Source organism: Dendropsophus ebraccatus, chromosome 15 (genome assembly GCF_027789765.1).
Source record: "Dendropsophus ebraccatus isolate aDenEbr1 chromosome 15, aDenEbr1.pat, whole genome shotgun sequence".
Lineage (NCBI taxonomy): Eukaryota > Metazoa > Chordata > Amphibia > Anura > Hylidae > Dendropsophus > Dendropsophus ebraccatus.
The window spans coordinates 43,409,683-43,433,094 of record NC_091468.1 but is presented as its reverse complement, the minus strand read 5'-3'; the positions used below and the strand labels follow the sequence as shown (position 1 = coordinate 43,433,094).

At 43.7% G+C, this 23,412-nt stretch overlaps 1 protein-coding gene across 3 annotated transcripts in view; it reads left to right on the top strand.

Annotated features, from left to right (window-relative positions):
• Positions 1-436: 436 nt before the first annotated feature.
• FANCL (FA complementation group L) overlaps positions 437-23,412 on the top strand; it is a 66,221-nt gene continuing 43,245 nt past the window's right edge. For 2 of the 3 annotated variants that reach the window (XM_069954609.1, XM_069954608.1), the window contains exons 1-6: positions 437-654; positions 3,610-3,668; positions 5,758-5,818; positions 8,250-8,306; positions 9,223-9,320; positions 12,749-12,845. In XM_069954609.1, the coding sequence (XP_069810710.1) occupies positions 568-654; positions 3,610-3,668; positions 5,758-5,818; positions 8,250-8,306; positions 9,223-9,320; positions 12,749-12,845 (459 nt within the window). In that variant the 5' untranslated portion in view covers positions 437-567. The remainder of the gene's footprint in view (positions 655-3,609; positions 3,669-5,757; positions 5,819-8,249; positions 8,307-9,222; positions 9,321-12,748; positions 12,846-23,412) is intronic. The other variant, XM_069954610.1, reaches the window with a different exon arrangement.

The following is a 23,412-nucleotide window of genomic DNA, read 5'->3' as shown; positions in this document are numbered from 1 at the left end:
GCCTGTGTGGAGTAGTCACCCAAAAGTTTACATAATCCAGGATTAGCGCCCAATTTATCATTTGCGCTTTTTTAAAAAGTCGCACAATTTCGCTACTTTGTAACTAAGATTTATTAAACTGTAGCAGTGCTATAGTGAATGTATCAGTCACAAGCTATCAGAAAAAAACATGCCTCATTAGAATAGCTGCACACGTTAGACTCTTTACTGAATGTCCCCTATGTCTCTGCATAAATGGAGGCGTTATACTCCTGTCACTATAACCCCATGCTGTATAATCCCCGCAGCCGGCTGTACAGCCCTCCCTCTCTCCCTCACACACAGGACGCTCCTATCCTCCAGTGCAGGAGTCCGCACCTCAGCTACTATAGCCAACATGTTCCCGCGCTTCCTACGCACAACTCTAACCCCGCCCCTTCCTAACCACGTGACCGGGCTAAACCCTCGTGTTCCTGTTATAGGACGGCGGATTATCACGGGAACAGCCCCGTGTCAGTAACAGCGGCAGCTGCAGGCGGGAAGTGTGGAGCGGCGTCCTGTGTAGTGAGCGGAGTCCGGGCCGGCGCTATGTCTGAGGGAGTGCTCACTCAGTGCCCGCTGCTGTTACCTCAGGATGTGCGCGGGAGAGTGTATGACGGCTTCATCCGGGCGCAGGTAGACAGCAGTGTGTGACGTGGGAGGAGACTGGTCCTGGGCTGCAGTGCTGATAGCGGCAGAAGTTACCTCTGCACAAGCCCCGCCCCTGTGTGCTGACCACGCCCCTTTATTTATTCACCTCTAATAAACGCCAGTGCTTTCTGTATATACAATGTGACCAGTGCTCTAATAAATCACCAGTCAATCCCGTATAGAAGACAGTATGGCCACCAGTGCTCTACAATGCTCTATAATGCTCTATAAACTGACAGTGTGACCAGTGCTCTACAGAAACATTGCCCCCCCCCAAATAAAATAAAATTAGTGTTTAGTTGCTTCTCCTATAAAGCAGGTTCCTCAGTCTTTCACTCCCCAACTTAAAGGAAACTACAGCTCCCAGCATGACCTGACAGCCCGACATCACAGCATGATGGGAGTTTTTCCGTAACAGGCTGGGGGAGGCTGCTCTGTAGGAATCTGGTGGTAGGTGGCGCTATAGAGAGCACTGTTGGACCTGTCTATAGGGGGACTGACTATCGGGGTGCGTGCCTATTCACACTCTTCAGTCCATGCACGTCTTAGTGCAGAATCCATACCTAGTACATGACGGAAGCACAGCCTGTTTTCTTAAAAGGAGCAGTCTGTCCAGGGGAAACATTTTTTCTAGCATCAGGGTTAAGGGGGCAATATAAAAAAACTTCACTTACTCACTTCTTCTGGTCCCTCTCCAGTACTGGATCACAGCTTTGGTCCCCCAACAGGCTCTGGGATCTCCAGCGAAGCCAGCGTCACAACCCAGCTGATAGACTGGCCGCTCAGGCAGAACACAGCTCCAGTCACTGATTGGCTGAGTAGGCTGTCCATCAGCACTGACCGTCATTTTAGCCTGAGTCGTCACAGGGGGAGGCCTACCAGGGGGGTCCCGGGGCTGGTCACGCTGCTCATCACAGGCACAGGGAGAGGTAAGCAATAGAGATGAGCGAACCTGGAGCATGCTCGAGTCGATCCGAACCCGAACTTTCGGCATTTGATTAGCGGTGGCTGCTGAAGTTGGATAAAGCCCTAAGGCTATGTGGAAAACATGGATATAGTCATTGGCTGTATCCATGTTTTCCAGACAACCTTAGAGCTTTATCCAAGTTCAACAGCCGCCACTAATCAAATACCAAACGTTCCGGTTCGCTCATCTCTAGTAAGCAATATTTGCTTGTTATTTTCTCCCCTACCTCCGCCTCCTGTCAGATTTTTGACACCGTTGAACTTCTCCTTTAATACTAATCTGCACCTTAGGGGCGCTCCCAGCATCAGCATTTATTATTATGCCGGGAGCTCTGAAACTGTTTCAATCTTTGCAGTAATGTAGTGACAAAGTAAGAGGGAAAGCTCTAAGGTCCAATCCACAAGATACTGTTCTTGCACAGACAGTATTTTGCAGACGCATCAATGGCTTCTTACTCCATGGTGCTAGTTTGTCCATTTTATGTACCTATACAATGCAATTAAAAAAAATAAAAAAAAAAGTCTTCAGACCACAGCAGTTTTATTTTTACATTTTTGTTTTGTAGAGGCCTGGTGCTAACAAAATAAAAGTTGGGTTCAATGTCTACTCTTTCAGCGGTGGCTTGAATCAATGGGACAGGCAAAATTTCATGTTCAATAAGCTTTTATTAAAAAATATTTTCATGACAAAGTTTACCGTTTTGGGCACGGTTCATATACAGTAAAGTCACCCAGGACAGGCAAAATTTCAAGCAGTGTCCACTGTGTGGGCTCCGCTTGAAATGCCGCCTCTTTTGTGAACGGACCCTTAAAGGAGAAGTATTGCCCCGCAAAAGTTACACAAATCACCAATATTACGGGAAATGCTTATAAAGTGCTTTTTTCCCTGCACTTCCTACTGCATCAAGTCTTCACTTCCTGGATAACATGGTGATGTCACGACCCGACTCCCAGAGCTGTGCGGGCTGTGACTGCTGGAGAGGATGATGACAGGGGACACTGAGGGACACAGGGCACTGGAGGGACACTGAGCATCTCTCTGCCATCATCCTCTCCATCAGCCCCAGCCCGCACAGCTCTGGGAGTCGGGTCGTGACATCACCATATTATCCAGGAAGTGACATCACCATTTTATCCAGGAAGTGAAGCCTTCATGCAGTAGTAAGTGCAGGGAAAAAAAGCACTTTATGTGCATTTCCCGTAAGAGGTGTATATCGGTGATTTGTATAACTTTGGGGGGCAGTACAATACTTTAATAAAAAAAATTTGCCGGACTTCTCTTTTAAGGTATTCTTAACAAGGTGGTGCCGACCTGTGGCTGCTATGTTTGTCACTTCATTGCAGGTGGCAGCTTGCCTTTCCACTTTAAGCGGTTGCATGTTTAGTGGCCAACCCCTTTAAAGGGAACCAATTGGGCTCATTTCGTTCCCTGGGGCAAACTATAAAGCTTTATACGCTGTCTCCCTGTGCGCGGCAGGTAGTCCTCTGGGCAGCTCCTTGCCAGTGTGTAGTCACTGGGGATTAGTGACAGAAAAGCCCGTTACTGGCGCCTCTTCCTGACAATCATCCCTGCCAAGCACGGACAGGCAGAGAGTGGTGACTAGACATGGGAACCAAATCAGCCCGATTAGGCTGATTGGTTCCCTTCAAAAGACATGGGTTTGTAGGACCTAGATATTTTATCACTTTTGCATTTTAGCAACTTTTACACAGATTTGATAGTCCCTTCTATTTAGCTAAATACAAGGTAAATAAAGTACAACATCTCTGAGTTGAGCTCCTACGTGTAATCTTGAACCAAAAGCATTGCATGACATGACATTGATCTTTTATACATGCACATTGATAGTATCATGTTTTGTTCACCTTTTGTACTAGCGTGTATGATTGTTTAGCTAGAAGTGATAAATAGCGCCTGTACAGTGCTGGTGCTGATGTTATTATATTAGCTTACTTTTTCTTCCCCTCTTACAGGAAAAGGACTTTCGACTCAGGGTCATTTTGCCCACAAATTTACAGCTACACAATGCCAGGTATGCCACTCGGTTTTTAACAGTGTAATATTTGTAAGATATTAAAACTATAGCTAATTACATCTAACTTTTAGGGTCACACACGTAAGGGATCCACAGCGGATTTCACGCTGCAAATTTGCAGCGAAATCCGCTTTGGATCCAGTGCCTTTCATCCCTATGAGAACACATATGTGAGTTAACCCCCCCGCAGCCCGCCACCGAGAGCATACATTACCTGCTCGGCGCCACGGCTGCATGTGAGGCTCCCAGCTCCGGTCCCCCTCAGCCAATCAGTCCGCGCACCCTGACTGCATAATCACATACATCAGCTGATATTCACTCCTGTTATTAAAATTAAGGTAACACCCATCTTACTGTTATTTAATTTACTTTCAGTACTTATCAGCTGCTGTATGTCCTATAGAAAGCGGAGTATTCTTTCCAGTCTGGCACAGTGCTCTCTGCTGATATCTCTGTCAGTGTCAGGAACTGTCCAGAGCGGGAAATGATAGCTTTCTGACACCAATTGATTTCCCCTTTAACTAAATTGTCAAACTATAAACCCACATCCAGGCCATAGTGAAGCTTATGTAAAGCGAAACAATTGATGGCATTTTTATGTTCTGACAGGATGTGAACTATAAAAATAGTCACTACCTAACTGGTCAGTGCTGTGAATTTTTTCCTTTATATACATTCAATGTGCACTAAACTCTGTCTGTTGTAATTGTGCACCACCCGGAGAGTTATCAGCCAGGATTTTGCGATTGGATGCTAAGGGCCGTTCACACTATGGAACTGGTGCTGAAATTCTGCTCGGAACCACCGCCCGCGGACTCTGCACCGAATCCCGCCTGCTATCTCTTTTAATGGGAGGCCTCATGTGCCTCCGCTCTCCGCGTCGCGCTAGGCCTCCCATTGAAAGAGATAGCAGGCGCAGAGTCCGCGGGTGGGGGTTCCGAGCGGAATTTCGGCTCCTATTCTGTAGCGTTAGCGGGCCCTAATGGAGAGGTCTTATTGGTGGTGCTTGCTGCTTTTTGAGCTTATGTAATAAATAGAGATGAGCGAACCAGGTTCGGGTTCGAGTCGATCTGAACCCGAACGATTGGCATTTGATTAGCTAGGGCTGCTGAACTTGGATAAAGCTCTAAGGTTGTCTGGAAAACATGGATACAGCCAATGACTATATCCATGTTTTCCACATAGCCTTAGGGCTTTATCCAAGTTCAGCAGCCACCGCTAATCAAATGCCGAAAGTTCGGGTTCGGATCGACTCGAGCATGCTCCAGGTTCGCTCATCTCAAGTAATAAACCCACAAATCTTGAGAATGGATGGGCATATCAAGAAACTAAAAAGGAGTGTGATCAGGGCACCCTACTATTTCATGATAGTAACATCTCATTTTCAGGGGAAGGCTAGAGGTCCTTTTTATACCTATTCAGGGCAGCTTTACACGTACCATATCGCTGCGTTTTTAACGCTGCGTTTTTGGTGCGATTTTTACATGCGAGTTTTGATTTTCACATGAAAATCATGTGAAAATCAAAACTCGCATGTAAAAAACGCAGCGATAAAAACGCAGCGTTAAATACGCAGCGATACTGTACGTATGAAGGCACCCTTAAAGTGAATTGGTAAGCTCTGTTATGCTTCAGGTCAGGCAGAAGGGCAAAAGCTATGTTTAAGGAGAAGAGCAGGAGAAGCTTCGTTCTGGCTTTAGAGATAGGGAGAACTTCAGAAAGAAGAGAAAAAAAGTGTGTGCCATGCCTGTATATGTAGTTCCAGCAAGTTGGCATGCAATAACAACATTAGGGTGACCTCAGCGGCACGTGCATAACTACAATACCAGGGGCAAAATTGGCAGTTACCTACAATACTAAAGGCATCTTTGGGCTTAACTACAATGCTAGGGGGAATTTTGGGGGGTAAACTACAATACTAGGGTTATCAATACTTTGCCCTGTGCTGGGTGCTGCCAACCCACACTACGCCATTGCCGTGCACAGTATAACATTGAGTGTGGCGGCCGTGTAGTGTAATGAGTTTCATACATTTTTTTTATTTACTTTTATTAATGTAATTCATTTATTTATTACTTATCCACAGGTTAGAATGCAGTTGGCAATTAAGGAAAGTTTTGCAGGGATATCAGCACATCGTGAAGCAGGTACAGAATAGCTTTTGTGTATGATTTTGCAGTTCTTGTTGTAAAAGGTGTAAAAAAAAAAAAAAAAAAAAAGGGGCATTTGTAAGGTCCATTATAGGTCCAGTGGTGCAGCATGCTTGCAGGGAAATATTGCTATGGAATTTGATAAAATGTGCAAATCATTATTTCTCATTTGTTAAACTTTGGCTGAAAGGCAAGCAGAAACTTGTCACTCAGAAGACTTGTGAGAGAGGAATCGAAGCTAAAAACTTACATATATATAAATATATAATATATATATATATCTATCTTTATGTTATATTGTAGCTCTTACATCTCTTTTATGTTGATCTTCGTTACTGTAAGTCAGTGGCCTCTTCACATTCTTTGTTCCTTTTAACCAGATCATGTGTGCTCTTAATGTCTCCATCTGGGGAGTAGACATTTATATATCTTCTTTTTTTATAGTGACCTTTCTTCAAGTGCACAAAATGTGTCTTCTAATTATACTTAACCACACAGAGAAGAAAAATGCTGCATATTGTAAAGAGGATTTCCACTCAAAGCATAGAATCAGCCATTTACTAGTAAATGAGAAGTCAAAGCATTTGCAAAACTTTGAGAATTATATATTTTACTTGCATCAAACTAGGCTTTCTTAAAGTGGTTTCGTCTGTCCATAAGATGGGTTATAACTAGCTCATCAATGGGGGTATGATCGCTAAGATTCACCATGGTCTTGAGTCTTGAATCCCTTGTCCTCCAGAATTTAGCAGTGCCCATGTAATTAAATAAGAAGTTCACAATTTTTTTTTATTTGTCCCTTCGCTGTGTGCTGGCACGTATACTCACCAGTGATGATCAGGGTCCCGTGGTGCAGCTTTGTTACAGTCCTGTGGGGCCGTTCAAGTCCCGCGTGTTCACGTCGCCGGAAATTACGCTGTCCCATAGAGAATGCATTGGAAAGCGTGACTTCTGGCCTTCATCGACATCGCTGGGGAGTCTGGGGGACAATTAAAACATTTTGCTAACTACTTTAAGCATGTGCTCGGACCCCCATAGCTCTTTTTCACCTACTCTTTGAAGTTTTAAAGCATCTAACCTGCTCTATGCCCCTATAGCGCACTGGGTGCTAAGGATGAAGATAATTTTTTTAACAGCTTTAAAGGGAACCTGTCACCCCCCGTGTCGGGGTGACAGGCTCCCGACCCCCCGCTACAGCCCCCTATACTCACCTGATCCCGGCGGGTCCCGCTTCTGGATCCGGTCGGGTCACGGAGATATCAGCCGCTGCAGCCCAGCGCGCGTGCTGAGTCCAACGCACATAGAGAATGACAGGAGAGTCCAGCTCTCCGTCATTCTCTATGAGCGTTGGACTCATTTCTCAGCGCGCGCCGGGCTGCAGCGGCTGATATCTCCGTGACCCGACCGGATCCAGAAGCGGGACCCGGCGGGATCAGGAGAGTATAGGGGGGTGTAGCGGGGGGTCGGGAGCCTGTCACCCTGGCACGGGGGGGTGACAGGTTCCCTTTAAAGTAAAGCTGTTGGCGGTGTGATGTTGGTCATGTAATACCCATACTATACATTTGTGTGATATTTGTGTATGAATAATGGTCAATGGTCATCTCTCTGAATTCTTCTCTTGCCCTGCTGCAGGCAAGCCTCCTGTTTGATGATTGACAGCCCTCCCTGCTGTGACATCAGGAGGCGTGCTTGCAGCACGGGGGGGTGAGATGAATTCAGATAGATGACTCCTTGCCTCAGAGCTGCTGTGTAACATTCTGATGACTCCAGGTACTTCATGTACATACAGCACAGATGGCAAACCAGACAAGTTTAAAGAGGACCTGTCACCCCCCCCCCCACACCCGTGCCGGGGTGACAGGCTCCCGACCCCCTGTTAGGTCCCCCTATACTTACCTCATCGCACCGGGTCCCGCTTCCTGAGCCGGTCGGGTGAATGAGATTTCAGCGCCCGAAGCCCAGCGCACGTGCTCACAGGTGAGTCAGATGCTCATAGAGAATGAATGGGTTGTCCGATGCTCCGTCATTCTCTATGGGCATCGGACTCTCCTGTGAGCGCGTGCGCCGGGCTTCGGGCGCTGAAATCTCATTCACCCGACCGGCTCAGGAAGCTGGATCCGGGGGGTGACAGGTTTCCTTTAACACATATACTCATTCTATACATGTGCATGATATTAAATGACCTAAATCACACTAACAACGGTAGAGTTCACTTTGAAAATGTGATATTGAGTTGTAACGTAGTAAAAAACAGACATTTCCTCAGAACATTTAATGGTATTTTGGGCAAATGCTGTTAAGTTCTTATTTATTTATTTTTTTAAGTTTCTCACATTAACGGCACATTGGCAATGGTTTATATTGCCAGATCAGTAAATTGTACATAGACTAGAAGTTTTATTTATTTATTTATTATTTTTTTTTAAAGAGATTACAGCAGAGTGCAGATCTTAGCAGCTTTATGATGGAGCTAAAGACCATATTGGTAAGTAGCACTGATGCATACTGTGTTGGTTATTTGGTAACAGTCACAGATGGGGTGCACTCTGTCTGTCTGTCTATCTATCTATCTATCTATCTATCTACTGTATCTATCTAGTTGCATTAGAGTTGCCCTCATGCTAATTTCTTACATTGGCAACTTTGATCACAGCATTTTGTCTGGTAAACATGAAATGTATACATTTTATGTAGTGAATACATTGTTAGCTATATTTTTCAATTCTATACCGTTTATGGCAGATGTACCTTTCTGTTTGACCAGAACACTATATTATTTAATACATTTACACTAGAAAATGGGCCTAACAAAAAATTTTTGAGAAGCTTACACACAATATAGTGCAATTAATTTATAACCATTTTCAGAGATCTATCCTTTTTCTTTTCTAAATATACAAATGAGGTATGTTGGGGCACTGGAGGCGGGCCCAGTGCACCAATATCTTCTGCCCTGGGTGACTTATGGCTTCTGTATTCACCCAGTCCTGCCTTTATTTTGTCAAGTCTGGGGCCAGCCTGGTTTGACACATGATCTTGAGCTGCCTATGAGCAGGGTATGAGTCCTACTGATGGACTTGACACAAAAGGCAGGATTGGGTGAATACAGAAGCCAGTCCTAGTAAAAACAGTAGTGAATTGGTACAAAATACTCTTAAGTAATGCTGTAAACCTACCTAGTTACTCTGGTTTTTAGTTTTTACAGTATATAAGTTGTAAACCACTGGTAAAAAGAAATGGTAATACCATGTAATTCTGTAACTACTGTAAACATCATGTTTTACTATTATAATAGGAATGTAAAGGCATTTTTTATTTTGGAATAGCCTTGTGATATAAGGGATTGTATATCACAGATGCTATAACCGGTTCTCTGAACACATGCAAACGTTATATTTCAGGATGCTGCTCTGAAGAACACAAATTCAATAGAAGCCTCACCTGCTCCGCAGTATTATTCTTGCCTTGTTAAGGACATAGAGAGTTTAGGCTGGGATAAGTATGTTTGCCTTTGTCTTTATCCTTTGTGTTTTGTCTTATAAGATATCTTATTGTTTCTATATATAAGAGGAGAGCATTGATCTGCCAGGTTTTGTTAGTTTTATCACAATAATAAGGGATAAAAGGCTCTGTGCAATGTACAGTTATTAAAAGAACCAGCAATCATTAAAACCATACATACTATCTACTTTGCTATGTTGGTAAAAACAAGACTGGAAAGGTGACTGATTTGAGACAACTGTATTCCTCTGTGTTCACACTATTTTGAGCCAAAACCAGGATTGGGTCCAAAACACATGAAAAGGGTGCAGGTCTCTCCATTTTAGTTTTTATATCTAGTTTTTATACAGTATGGGGGACTTGTATCAAGACCAGCGTACTCTTCTTTCATTCACCCTGCGCGATCCACTCCCTGCACAGTCACTAATTCCAACAATGTAGACTTACTGTATTTTTCAATTTATTTTTAGACCCCCCCTGACGATAAGACATACCTAGGTTTTAGAGGAGGAAAATAGAAAAAATATTTTAAACCAAAAAGTGAGCATCATGTTGCATTATTTGGTAAAGTTGCTTTATAGGATGTCATAGAGCTTAGAAGTTTTGAAACAAATTGTACAAATTTCACGTATAGTAACAGTGGTGACAGTGGGGTACTCTAACAGGTGGCAATCGGGTACAACAACGGGACCGGAGCGACGATGCAGTTGTTGGGGCTGAGGGAGATCATTCGTATGTGCAGCTAGTGCCGTTTACCATCTCAGTGGTGCAGTAAGACACATCTCCCCCAGCCCCAGCAACTTCAATGGAGTATATACGGTAAGTCCTGGCACTTGCAGGTTGCTGTTGCACTTTTCTGTTTTTGTCTGTATATTAGCCACCTCCATCACATTCACCTGTGTGAACAGTGTTATTGGTGTGCTGACCTTTTTTTTTTTTTTTTTTGTATGTTTTTCGCGTCTGTCAACACTTATTTTTGATGACGGGTAATCAGAATCACACTGTAACTATGTAGTGGTTAAACCTAGACTGGCCAATAAACTCTGTTGATGTCTATGTAAGTTCTCATTCCTTGGCTACAAAAAGGTCAATGATTCCAGAACTACTGCAGTTACTAGCCCTATGCCACCATTGACACTATAGAACCCTAATAAACAATGTATTGTTTTTACACTTCAAAATTCTAATAATTTATACTTTTAAATGTGTATTGGAAATGGCAAACAAGCGTTCACATTTACAATGCAAATATGTCTGTCAAAGTTTAATCTCATTTAAATTACCTCATCTGAAACTTAATTACATTGTTCAGACTTGGGCAAACAGCAATGAAATCTCTTGATACAGGGCATTTAGAGCAGCTGCAACCAGGCAAAATATGTAGATACCAGTAGACTTAACTGCGTAGTTATTTGTTTACACCTGCAATATTGCTATTCAGAATACAGGCCGAAAACCTACTACATTTATAATGTGGGGATTTTAGGCATATTTGAAAAAAAAATATTCAATACTTTAATCTGAAATATCTCTTGTGAAGAAACCCTGAAACACCTTTTACGCTGTACATATAGAATTATTCTTCATATAAGTTGAGCACATCATACTGATTCTGAGCTATAGCCTGTATTGTTGTACTGAGCAGTAACCACAGTATTGCAGGCATAAGGGTTGCTCTTAATATTCCTTACTATCTCAATGTTTGCTCGAAGCAAAGGAACGAACGATATTTGTTTCTTACTGGAACACATGGTCTTCAAAGGGAGCCAGTTGGTGGCCTCTCTGCCTGTCAATCATTCCCCCCCCCCCTCCGAGCGCACACGCTGACTAGTCATGGGCTAGTCAAGCTTGAAAAAGGCCTTCGTTATACTTGTGAAGGCCAAAACGCTTTGCAATAAAAGTAACTGTTCTACTACATCCTGTGCGGTTGGTATATACCGTTAGTAAGCATACGGAGCCGACTTATACCATCACGTATATGCCACAGTACTTCTGCGGTGACCCAAGTTGCACGGGGTTCCTGCTTTTGGTCCTGTAACCGGCTGGTTACGATATCTGCATACTCTCTTCCCACCTTCGGTGGTGATGCCCCGGAACAGCTGCGGAGTACAACCATTTATGCCATCAATAGAGTTGTGCCTAATCTTGCACAACTCCTCCAGGTGAGTGGCCTCTTGTAGTCCTCTACTACCACACACCTGGCCTCCTACTACTACACAAGGAAGCGCCCCTCCTCTCTCCTTTTCTCACACTGGTTTCCTGGTACATCATCATGGTAAGGCGAACCTGCCATCACATGCTGCCCAAACCACATTTCATCAAGGCGGTCTCCAGCGTTTTCCCCTCCCTCTCGTCTTGATTGATAAATCTCTGCCTGTTGTGGCATAGGAAGAGAACTGTTATTCACAGCCTATGGTGTAGACAGAAACTTTCAAGGACCGCTTCAATGACTCGTAGTTTGGGAAGCAAGAAAGGGATGACAGGTTCTCTTTAAGAAAAGCACAATATGCAAAAAAGTAAACTAAGGTAGCTGTGATAAACCATGAAGGAATAGAGTGTCCGCACTGCCGCTAATTAACACAGGTTTTTATAGGGAATCCCAGGAGTGGCTGAGTGTTCCTTGCTACAAGAAAATGTACATATATTTTTGTAAAACTACAGCGGCACTCACTCACAGCTGCGAAAGTCAAGGACTTTTCGTGAAGCAAGTCAATGTGATGACTGGGGCAGTGTTACTGGACTCAGCAAGGATAAAATGAGTATCATGTGTTTTATTATTCATGATCGTAGCAGACTGTCCCTTTTTTTTTCTTCCAAACTCTGTTCACACTTAGCTGAAGAATAAACATGCATTTCCAAATTCCCAGCTTGTCTTTTTGTTTCAGAATTTTTTTCACAAATTGCGATACGACATGCAAAAATGTTGCATATTACTGAATTCTGTTGTGTCTGGACCTGTCCCAACACAAGCTGTAACTCTGTACTGTAGGACCAGCACAAAGTAAACAGTGCAATTTACTTACAGAAATACTGACAACTGATTGGCATCTCACAGTCTTGGGGTGAAAGGGACATGTGATTCACTAAATGCCATTGTTGCTACTGACTGTGGCATCCAAGTGGTCTCTGATAATAATGGCTGCTGACGGCAATTGTCAGCTAGGAGCCAGCACCCGCTAGGTGTGTACTCTAACTAACTGGTTTTAGATTGTGACACTGTGACAGAGAAAGGGTAATACTGGTGGCTCTGGACATACTGAACTTAATAAAGTCTTAACAAAATTCAGAAGAAAAAAAATAGAGACAGCTAGACCCCCAGGAAGTATATACTGTACATGCATAACACCAAATGTTATCATGCCAGTATTTTATTAGGTAATGAAGCAAGAGAATTTATACCTCTCTATATTTTTTTTCTTGTTGTAGATTATTGTTTGTAGATAATGAGTTCAGTACAATCAAACTGAAAATTGAAGACTCTTCAGGACGTGAGCACATAGTTACAGTGAGGCTGGGTGCAAGGGTAAGTGTCTGATACATTTTATAGTTTCCATCTTTACGAAAATTTTCCTTAGGGTACCTTCACACGTAATGGATTGAAGTGGATTAGCAGCGAGCGAGATCCGTTGCGATCCTGTCAGTTCCTGTGTGAATACTTACTTGCATCAGATCTTTCAGACCACTTTGAATATGTAAATCACCCGCTCCTTAACCCGCATGCTGCCTGCACATACATGACCCGTCCTCGCTCCGGCTTGCTGCACGGGCTCCCGGCTTCCTGTTGTCCTTGTTCAGCCAATCAGTGCATTGCCCAGCCGCAGCCACTGATTGGCTGAGTGGGAGAGCAGGAAGCCGGGAGCCCGTGCAGCAAGCCAGAGCGAGGACGGGTAATTGGATAAATAAATTTGCAAATTAATGAACTTTAAAAGCTATAAAATTTTCAAGCTTTTCCCCATGTAATCTGCCGATTCCCTGTGACATGTGTCAGAAGTTTTTTTTAATGACAGGTACACTTTGAAGGGAAACTATGGAGGGAAAAAAGACAAACCAACTGGTGTGAGAAAGTTATACAGATTTGTAAATTACTACTATTTTAACATCTTAAGCCTTCCAGTACTTATCATATGCTGCGTGCCCTGCAGGTGGTGTATTTTTTCCAGTCTTACACTGCACTGTCTGATGCCACCTGTATTTGTGAGGATAGAAGGACGGCACTCTGGTGGTAGGTGTTACATGTGGTGGATGGATCGAGCAATAGGTTACTAGAACAACCCAGCACTCACCAAATCAGTTTACTTGTTTATTCAAGGTTCAACATGCCCAAGTTTACAGGATACTTTTTGGCCAACGGTGGCCTTAACTGATGAAGGCCACCAATGGCTGAAATGCAATATATAAACTTATGCTAGTTGTACCTTGAATAAACAAGCAAACTGATTTGGTGAGTGCCGGGTTCTTTTATTCGCCACCTGCATTTGTGACAGGAACTTCTATGGGGATTTGCTACTGCTCTGGTGAGTTCCTGACAAAGGTGGCAGCAGAGAGCACCATATCAGTCTGGAAAGAAAATACCACTTCCTGCAGGACATACAGCAGCTGAAAAGTACTGGAAGACTTGAGATTTTTAAATAGAAGTAATTTACAAACCTTTATAAGTTTCACTGGTTGATTTAAAAACAGGGTTTGTTTTTTTTCACCAAAGTATCACTCAAAGTCAGGATGCATATTATTAAATTTACTATCTAGTCTAAGACTACATTTAGCGCGTTTTAGTAAACCTAGGTCTAATGTATGCAAAAGACTTGCTTTTTTTTTTACTGGAATGCCCTTATAACTAGCAAGTTCCCTCTCACTATGTTTATATCTGCCTACCGTGTTTCCCCGAAAATAGGACATCCTCCTAAAAAAAGAGACCCCCACTGTCCTACCAACTAGCCTAAAATAAGACTTCCCCCCGAAAGAAAGGTTGCGACCCCTGCTACCCCCCATTACTCATCTAATCCCCTTGTGGACCTTCACAGCTGGCACTGTCCTGCTGACGTCACGCCGCACGCTCTGCCGTCCCTCCACCGCACCCTTCTGGTCTTGCTGCTGCCACGCTCCTGCTTCTCTCCTATACCTTGGACCTTGGTGAGTGAGCTGGGGGGGAGAGCTGGGGTTGAGAGTCAAGGGGAGGCCAGGGGGAGAGAAATGAGACATCCCCCAAATATAAGACATAGTGCCTCTTTCAAAAAAAAAAAGGAATATAAGGCACTGTCTTATTTTTGGGGAAATACAGTATCTAACTTATCAATATGTGTTCAATAAGTGAATAATGCTCTCAATTATATCATTAAAGTTTAGAAACTTGAATATACATATCCCATAAGTGGATCACTGGAGGTGCAATACAATAGATCTTTATGGTGGTAGCTTTAAAGTAAAGTCCTGCAGTTTGAAAAATGTCACTGCTGGCATGTGTAAACATAATAAACAATGATCATCCACCAGGAGTTTTGATGATGTCACGGCGAGGGGCGATTTCACACTTAGGCAGTCAGTGACTGCAGCTGTGTCCTTTTCCAGTCACTGACTGGCTGAGCAGGCAGTCTGTCAACTGGGTTGTGACGTTGGCTGTGCAGGAGATCCTGGGTTCCAGAGTGACAATCCAGCAATGGCACAGCACGGGGAGAGGTGAGTTGTTCCTCGCTTAAATCATATGCAGAGTCATAGAGTTAAAGGGGTTGGCCACTTTATAGTAAAGTTGCTCAGCTTACAGTATTAGGCTATGTTCACACTACGTATATGTCTGGCTGTAGTTCGTACGCGGCCGGAAATGTGCGGCTGAAACTACGGCCGTAGGAAAAATAGACATGCGGGCGAACCGCGAACGTACGCCCGTAGAACAGTTATGCTTCCCTAGCTTGATTCGAAGCGATCTGAGGCAGGTCATTTACTTGGAAATCTTCGCCCAACCCAATAAAACACACAGAACCTTTTGGATCTAAAAATCAAGTTCAATTTGGCTGAAATAAGTACTCCATACGGGACCGCATGGAAATCCACTGCCGTGAGTTGGAACAGTTCCGGCCGCAAACAATGGTCTTGTTCATTTTTCACGGCGCCGTACACGATCCGGCCGTAGGCTCATACGTAGTGTGCATTGTGCGGCCGGATATCGTATACTTTCCAGCGTACGCATCAACCTCATAACTACGGGCGTATATTCGCGGTTTGCACTACGGCCGGAAATATACGTAGTGTGAACCTGGCCTTAGTAAGTGTACTCACTGTATATACTGACAGCAGCTCCCTGTGTACCTCATAGAGCTAATATCAGACTCTCCTCCTCCAGGCTGGGCTGCCCTGCTCTGTGGTGTTTCTGTCCATAAAATGACCGAGCATGTGAGGAGCATGTGACCATGCCCCTCCCCCAGTGTCTACCACTGAGTCTGTATATGCCTGGTCACATGCTCCTCCATGTCAGCCATCTTATGGACAGAAACAACACAGAGCAGGGCAGCCCAGCCTGGAGGAGGGAAGTCAGTATGTTGTCAGTAGTCAGAGTACACTTACCAATACTGTATACTGAACATTTTTACTATAAAGTGGCCAACCTCTTTAAAAGATACCTATCACAAAGAACAGGTGTGCAGATCGGCATACTGATGCCGGAATATGCCATTGCTGGACATGTCCCATGGCGGCCCCGTTCTGTGCACAGAATTAATAGGACCCGTGCATTGAAGTCAGCCAGCATAGGTTGTACCCATACTAATGCGATCTTCCGCCATCCTTGCCATCGTTCCTCCACATAGGATGCCTAGCATCAACTTATTTATCTGACATTTTTTAGCAAATCATGATTATTCAAAACATTTATAGATAAAATGAATGATGATCTACATCTATAGCTTCACTACTAACACATTAGTTGTGTAAACTATAAACTTTAAAATAACGATACATACTGTACAAACTCCTCCAGCATAAGAATCAGAGGACATTACTTTTAATGGACACTGGGCAGAAGTCCCCCATTTTATGCCCATGAATTATGACTGTTGGCAACCCAGAACCTCATTAGAAGACAGGAATCTTACCCCTTCTATAAATCCCCTTCTACAGCCCTGTGCCGCTTTAACACGGCTAAGACTAAATAAAGGAATGCAAATGGCACATACCCCATGGGATAGGCTTGTTTTTCTCTTTTGTCATTAATAATCCTCATTCTATCTTTTTTCCGGCAGAATACATACACCATATTGTTGTAATAGCAAAGTCAGCTTATAAAACGTTAAAAACTTCTGATCCAATTAATATTATTTTTTTCCCCCTTTAATAAACTGGGATTCTATTTTTCCCGTTTCGGCCCAACAAAGCAGGTCATCTATTTGTGTGTGTATATTCAAAACCAAATAATTAAAAATCTCCGTGCCGAAAGTATTAATCTCTTCCACGCGAATTTCACAGAGGCATTAAGAAGCCTCCGTCAATGTTCTGCCTCCTTTCATACATATATAAGTGGATATTTTAATGAATTTGTACCGTCGTTAGTAAGGACTACTGTTACTTCGGAGAGCTTAAGTTATTAAGTAAATTGTCTGAAGAATTGTTTTCTTTTAAAGCCATTTCACAGTTGGCAAAATTACTGTTTCACTTACTAGTCTGTTAAGCAATGCGATAAAGGTGATTACTATGTGCCTTCTTCCTCGGAAGGTATCTCTCTAATTTTACCCTACATCATTAAGTTAGTGAAACAGAGCAGCCTTCCCCCGCAATAGACAATGCTGTCTTTTTTTTTCTGTAATCCTTTCAGTAATCTAATATTGCTTGTTTTTACTGTTAAAGGCAGCATCGCCATCAGCGTGAAGATTCAGGTATAAAAAGAGCGGTTTTTTTTTTTCGTTTTTTTTTTTTTTTACTGCTTATTTTGTGTATAAAGAAGCAGCTGGTACATTAAATGAAGAAGCTAACGTGCCCACATTAAAAAACCGAGGCTCTCATTATTTAAACCTAGGTTTTCTGAACTGTTTGTGACTTTTCAATAATTCCCTCTCTTGCCTCTAGCCACTCAGACTTCCCTAAGCTCACAAAGCTAAGTAGTTCAATTTTTCAGCTTTTATCTTTGCCCAGGAGAAGATAAATGAAACGAGGGCAAAGAATATTTGTGATGGTGTGAGTGTAATCCCGCATTCAGTGCGAAGGGATAAGAACACACTCATTTAATGTGCAGAAACAACCATCTGTATGGGGAAGATCCTGCAACAAACCTACAGATGAATCCGGGTGTAATTTACTATAGTCCAGCGTGATCAGGATAAATGTCAAGGACAGAAAGGTGCATTTAATTTCTGCTAAAGGCTTTTTATGGTTTATGTAAAATTATTATTTTTTTTTATTTATTTTGGAGAGGGGCTGTGAAGACGTTAACTCTTTCCAGGGGACCTAGGTGTAGTAATTTTTCCATGTATTTTTAATACTTTAGAACAACTGGTATGTTTCTTACAACCATTGACCCAAGTGCTGCATCAGGTTGAATGATGTGATTACAATTACTTAAGTACCTGCCGGATGATCCGTCCGGCCGTGGAGCTCTGATGCGGGCGCATCAGCGTGCGCCCGCATCAGAGCTTCCCATAGCACACAGTGGAGCCGCTTGCTTCACTGTGTGAACTGACAGGTCTTTCTGCGGCCGGAATTCACTGAATTCCGGCCGCAGAAAACTGACCTGTCAGTTTTTTCCAGCGCCGCATGTGATCCCGGCCGGAGCGCATACGATGTGTGTACGCTCCGGCCGGGATCCCATTGAAAATAAGGTTATGTTCTGCCACTTAAAACTACGGCCGTAGTTCTGCGGCGAGAACTACGGCCGTAGTTTTACGTAGTGTGAACATAGCCTTAGGGTATGTGCACACTACGGAATGGCGAAGGATAACCCTTTGTGCATTCCGCAGCTGGCACCCACCAGCGGACTGATGCAGGCGCCCGTCTCCACCCGTGTCATAGACACCATTCTATGCACGAGCGGATTCCGTTATCCATCCAAAGAATAAACACGTTCATTCTTTGGACAGAGGGCGGAATTCGCCCATGCATAGAATGGAGTGTGACACAAGCGGAGACGTGCGCCTCCATCAGTCCGTCGGCGGGTGCCAGCTGCGGAATGCACAAGGTTATCCTTTTCTGCAGTGTGCCCGTACCCTTAAAGTGTATGAAGGAAGGGACACCGGAATCCAGCCCCCAGATGCCCCCCCCCCTCCGCCCATTCTCAGAGTTAGTGGGAAGATCGTTCGGGAACTGATCTTCCCACTGCTGGATAAAGGTTACCACCTGTACGGGGATGACTTTTATACCAGCATCCCCCTCTTCTGGTCCCTTGCTGCCTGAGCTACTGTAGCTTGCGGCACAATCCGAAAATATCAGAAGCAGTAACAGAGCCCTAATATTAAGCAGCCATTGAGCAGACCCAGCGCTTCTGGATATGAAGGACCCCGTATCGCACCAGGGCAACATTTTCCAGGTGACGTCCCCCACACTGGAGAATGGGAGACCCCAGAAGAAGTGCAGAGTGTGGCGTAACAGGGGGATCAGGAAGGACACCATTTTCCAGTGTGACACCTGTCCTGATCCCCCCGGTCTCTGCATACTGGATCGCTTCAAGGCGTACCACACGTCATTGGAGTTCTACATTATCTAAATTCTGTCCCTGATTCCTATTTCAGGGGTCACGTTGATCCAGGGATTATTCTGATTGCCATTACGGAGTCGGGAAGGAATTTTTCCCCAGTGATGAGGCTACTGTCGTCTGCCTCACGAGGGTTTTTTGCCTTCCTCTGGATCAACACAGGTTGAATGTGATGGACACCTCTGTCATTTTCAACCTTATAAACTAATAATTGGCCTAATACCCCCAAATAAATTAAAATTGTCCCTTTTCCCCAGCTAAGTAGGTATGGCCGCCATTCCCATTAGAGGATGCCATGATGCTATTACAAAGCCTCTGTGCGGCCAGGACAGTAGAAACCCCCCACAAGTGACCCCATTCTGGAAACTACACCCCATAAGGAATCTAACAAGGGGGGCAGCGGGGATATGGCCCCCTGCTGTTTTGTGCCGTGAAAATTAAAAGATGGTATTTTTTATTTTCACGGCACATGTTCTACATATGTGCCCGTCACCAGTGGGGTCTATATGCTCACTGCACCCCTTTGTTAGATTCCTTATGGGGTGTAGTTTCCAGAATGGGGTCACTTGTGAGGGGTTTCTACTGTCCTGGCAGCACAGGAGCTTTGTAATTGCGACATGGCCTCCATCCCCCATTCCAGCCTCTAAATGGCGCTCTGTCCCTTTGGTGGCTTGCCCTGTGCCCATATGGCACATTATGTCTACATGTGGGGTATTTTTGTACTCAGGGGAAATTACCCTACACGTTTTGCGTTCAATTTCTTTTTTTAACCCCTTGTGGAAATGGAAAAAAATCAAGGCTAAACCAACATTTAGTGTAAAAAATGTTTAATTTTTACATTAAATCATTGATCTTGTCTTGATTTTTTCATTTTCACAAGGGGCTAAAAGATAAAAAAAAAAAAAAAAAACACAAAATGTGTAGCGCAATTTCCCCTGAGTACGGAAATACCCCACATGTGGACATAAAGCGCCATGCGGATGCAGGGTAAGTCTCCAAAGGGAAGGAGCGCCATTTGGTTTTTGGAAGCTGGATTTGGCTGGAATAGATTTTGAGGGGCCATGTTGCATTTGAAAGGCCCCTGTGTTGCCAAGACAGTTGAAACCCCCCACAAGTGACCCCATTATGGAAACTGCACCCCTCAGGGAATGTAACAAGGGTTGTAGTGAGCATATGGACCCCACTGGTGACTGGCACAAATGTGGAACAATGTGGCGTGAAAATGAAATATAAATTTTTTTACACTATAATGTTGGTTTAGCCTTGAATTTTTCATTTTCACAAGGGGTTAAAAGAGAAAAATAACACACAAAATGTGTAGAACAATTTCCCCCGAGTCCGCAAATACCCCACATGTGGACAGAAAGCACCATGTGGGTGCAGGGCAAGCCTCCGAAGGGAAGGAGCGCCATTTGGATTTTGGAGACTGGATTTGGCCAAAATGGATGATGAACGCCATGTTGCATTTACAGAGCCGTTGTGCTGCCAAGTCAGTGAAAACCCCCTACAAGTGACCCCATTCTGGAAACTACACCCCACAAGGAATCTAACAAGGGGTGCAATGAGGATATGGACCCCTTGATGACAGGCACATTTGTGCTGTGAAAGTGAAAAATTTCAAATTTTCCCTTTCACGTCACATTGTTCTACATTTGTGCTGGTCACCAGTGAGGTCCATATGCTCACTGCACCCCTTGTTAGATTCCTTGAGGGGTTTAGTTTCCAGAATGGGGTCACTTGTGAGGGGTTTCCAGTGTTTTGGCAGCACGAGGGCTCTGTAAATGCAACATGACCCTTGAAATCCATTCCAGTGAAATTCAGCTTCCAAAGGCCAATTGGCGCTCCTTCCCTTTGGAGGCTTGTCATGCGCCTGCTTGGCACTTTATATCCACATGTGGGGTATTTCTGTACTCGGGAGAAACTGCGCTACAGGTTTAATGCTTTTTTTTTCTTTTATCCCCTTGTAAAAATTAAAAATGAGGACTAGAACAACGTTTTAGTGTAAAAAATGTATTTTTTTCTTTTTTACGCCACAGTGTTCTGAAAATCTGTGAAGCAGCTGGGGGGTCCAAATGCTCACCGCACCCCTTTTTACATTCCTTGCGGGGTGTAGTTTTCTAAATGGTGTCCTACTATACAGTGGACCCATTAGGAGCCCTTATGTTAAATACATAGGTGCAGGAGCAGACTACCTTCTGCTTAACCCTTTTTGTACTGCAATATGCACCCACACCCCTCTCATCTTGGAAGTAATCCCTAGAGACAGAGAGAGAAGGTGCAACACTGGAAAGCAAAAGTTGAGGAACCTTTTCTGCTCTCCAGATTACCCCTTTAATAGGTATAATGCCAATATTACATGTAATAACTACACATTTCCTGCCTCTGTGGTATCCCATAAAATGTTACCTTGTCCTCTCTAAAGTATAGCAGGTCACTTATCCTGTTCTTCCCTCACTATCTCTGGAAGATACACGTCTCTCACATGATGGATAGCAGATATCACAGTTTCTCTCTTTAGCAGGATAGTGTTTAAGAGGCCTTTTACAAGGGAAGGTTAGGAAAAGGAATGCTAATTTCCAGTTATTGAACTGTGTAAAGGAACCAGTGATCAGCCAATGAATAAGAAAAAGTCCATCTGTCAGCTGATCATATCATAAAAAATTGTTAGCAGCACATTTTCCTGTGAAAACAGAAGATGTACTGCCGACAATAGTTAAGAGGGTTGGCCATTTTATAGTAAAATAGTTAAGTATTTCACTTATTATTCACTTATTATTAGTAAGTGTACTCACTGTATATACTGACAGCAGCTCCCTGTGTGCCTCATAAAGCTAAAATAAGGCTCCCCTCCTCCAGGCTGCGGTGTCCTGCTCTGTGATAAGTCTGTCCATAAGATTTGTGAGCATGGAGGAACATGTGACCATGCCCCGCCCCCAAGTGTCCACCACTGAGCCTGTATATACCTATGGAGAACACTGGGGGCGGGGCATGGTCACATGCTCCTCCATGTCAGCCATCTTATGGACAGCCTCGCCACAGCAGGGCAGCACAGCCTGGAGGAGAGGAATCTGATTTTAGCTCTATGAGGTACATGGGGAGCTGCTGTCAGTATATACAGTGAGTACACTCTGCACTGAATAATTTTACTTTAAAGTGGCCAACCCCTTTAAAATTGATGCCTGCGGAAACAATCTAGTGATCTTTCATGCATACATTCATTTCTGACAGTTGGGCCTTGTAAATATTATTTGGGCCAGAAATTATTTTACTGAAGGAGTAGTAGATGATTGGAACAAACTTACAGCAGATTTGGTTGATAAATATACGGTAAGTGACTGTAAACCTGCCTGGGATAAACATATATCTATCCAAGCATATATCTGTCCTAAAAACATAAGGAAATAATATAATGGCAGTATAGATGGACCAAGTAGTCTTTTTCTGCTTACAATCTTACATGTCTCTGAGGGCTGATAGGCTTATACATTGTCAATCAGCGCTTGTAAATGGATGCTATTTGTCCATGTCCAAGAGCCCATGCAATAGAGGGCCTACAAGAAATGTCTGTGAGAGAACGCTATTGAAAACTGAGCCCTATTATACAGAGTGATTATCTGCCAAATCAGGCACATACCGCTCCATGTAATAAAGGCAATGACCAGCAGAGGAACCGATCATCATCTGTTTATTGCCTTTCATCATTAGCCGCTGACCGCACATCACTATTTGTAATAGTTTTGCATGGACGATGGCTGATGCAAGGGTAAAGAAACTAATAAAGACATATACTTACCTGCCCACATTCATCCCGTGTCCTGCCTTGTTTCTATGATTCCCCACTCACCGCAGCCACCATCGGAATTTCCAAACCTGTCTCTGAAGTGACAGGCCACTCAGCTGATCACTGGCTGCGGCACTTTCTCATCTTGGCCAGTGGTTGGCTGAGCGGTCTGTAACTTAAGAGACGGGACCAAAAGTGTGAGCTGCAGTTGCGGTGACTGAAGAATCCCACAGACAAGACTAGGTAGGGGACACTGGGGGAGTGTGAGCAGGTAAGTACATCTATATTAGTTTACACCTTAAAAGCAAGGGTTGCATGGACATTGCGAGATTTATAATAGGCTCTGTAAGCAAGCCCCGATTTAGCAGAATGGTGCTTGCTTACCCATTATATCGGGCCATGTAATATGACCCTACACTTTTGAATGAACAGTAAACCCTGGCAGCATGAAAACAACTGAGCTGTACAAAGCTGGGCAAGATAATGTAAAGACATAATAATTACTTATGATCTATGATGGTATCAGCTAGTGATCATTCAGGCACCTACCTTTTCTTTTTTTTTCAAGTTCAGGAAATAAACTTTTAAGCTTTTCTACTGAATATTAAAATGGTTCTCCAAAAAAACAGTTGTCAAATAGTC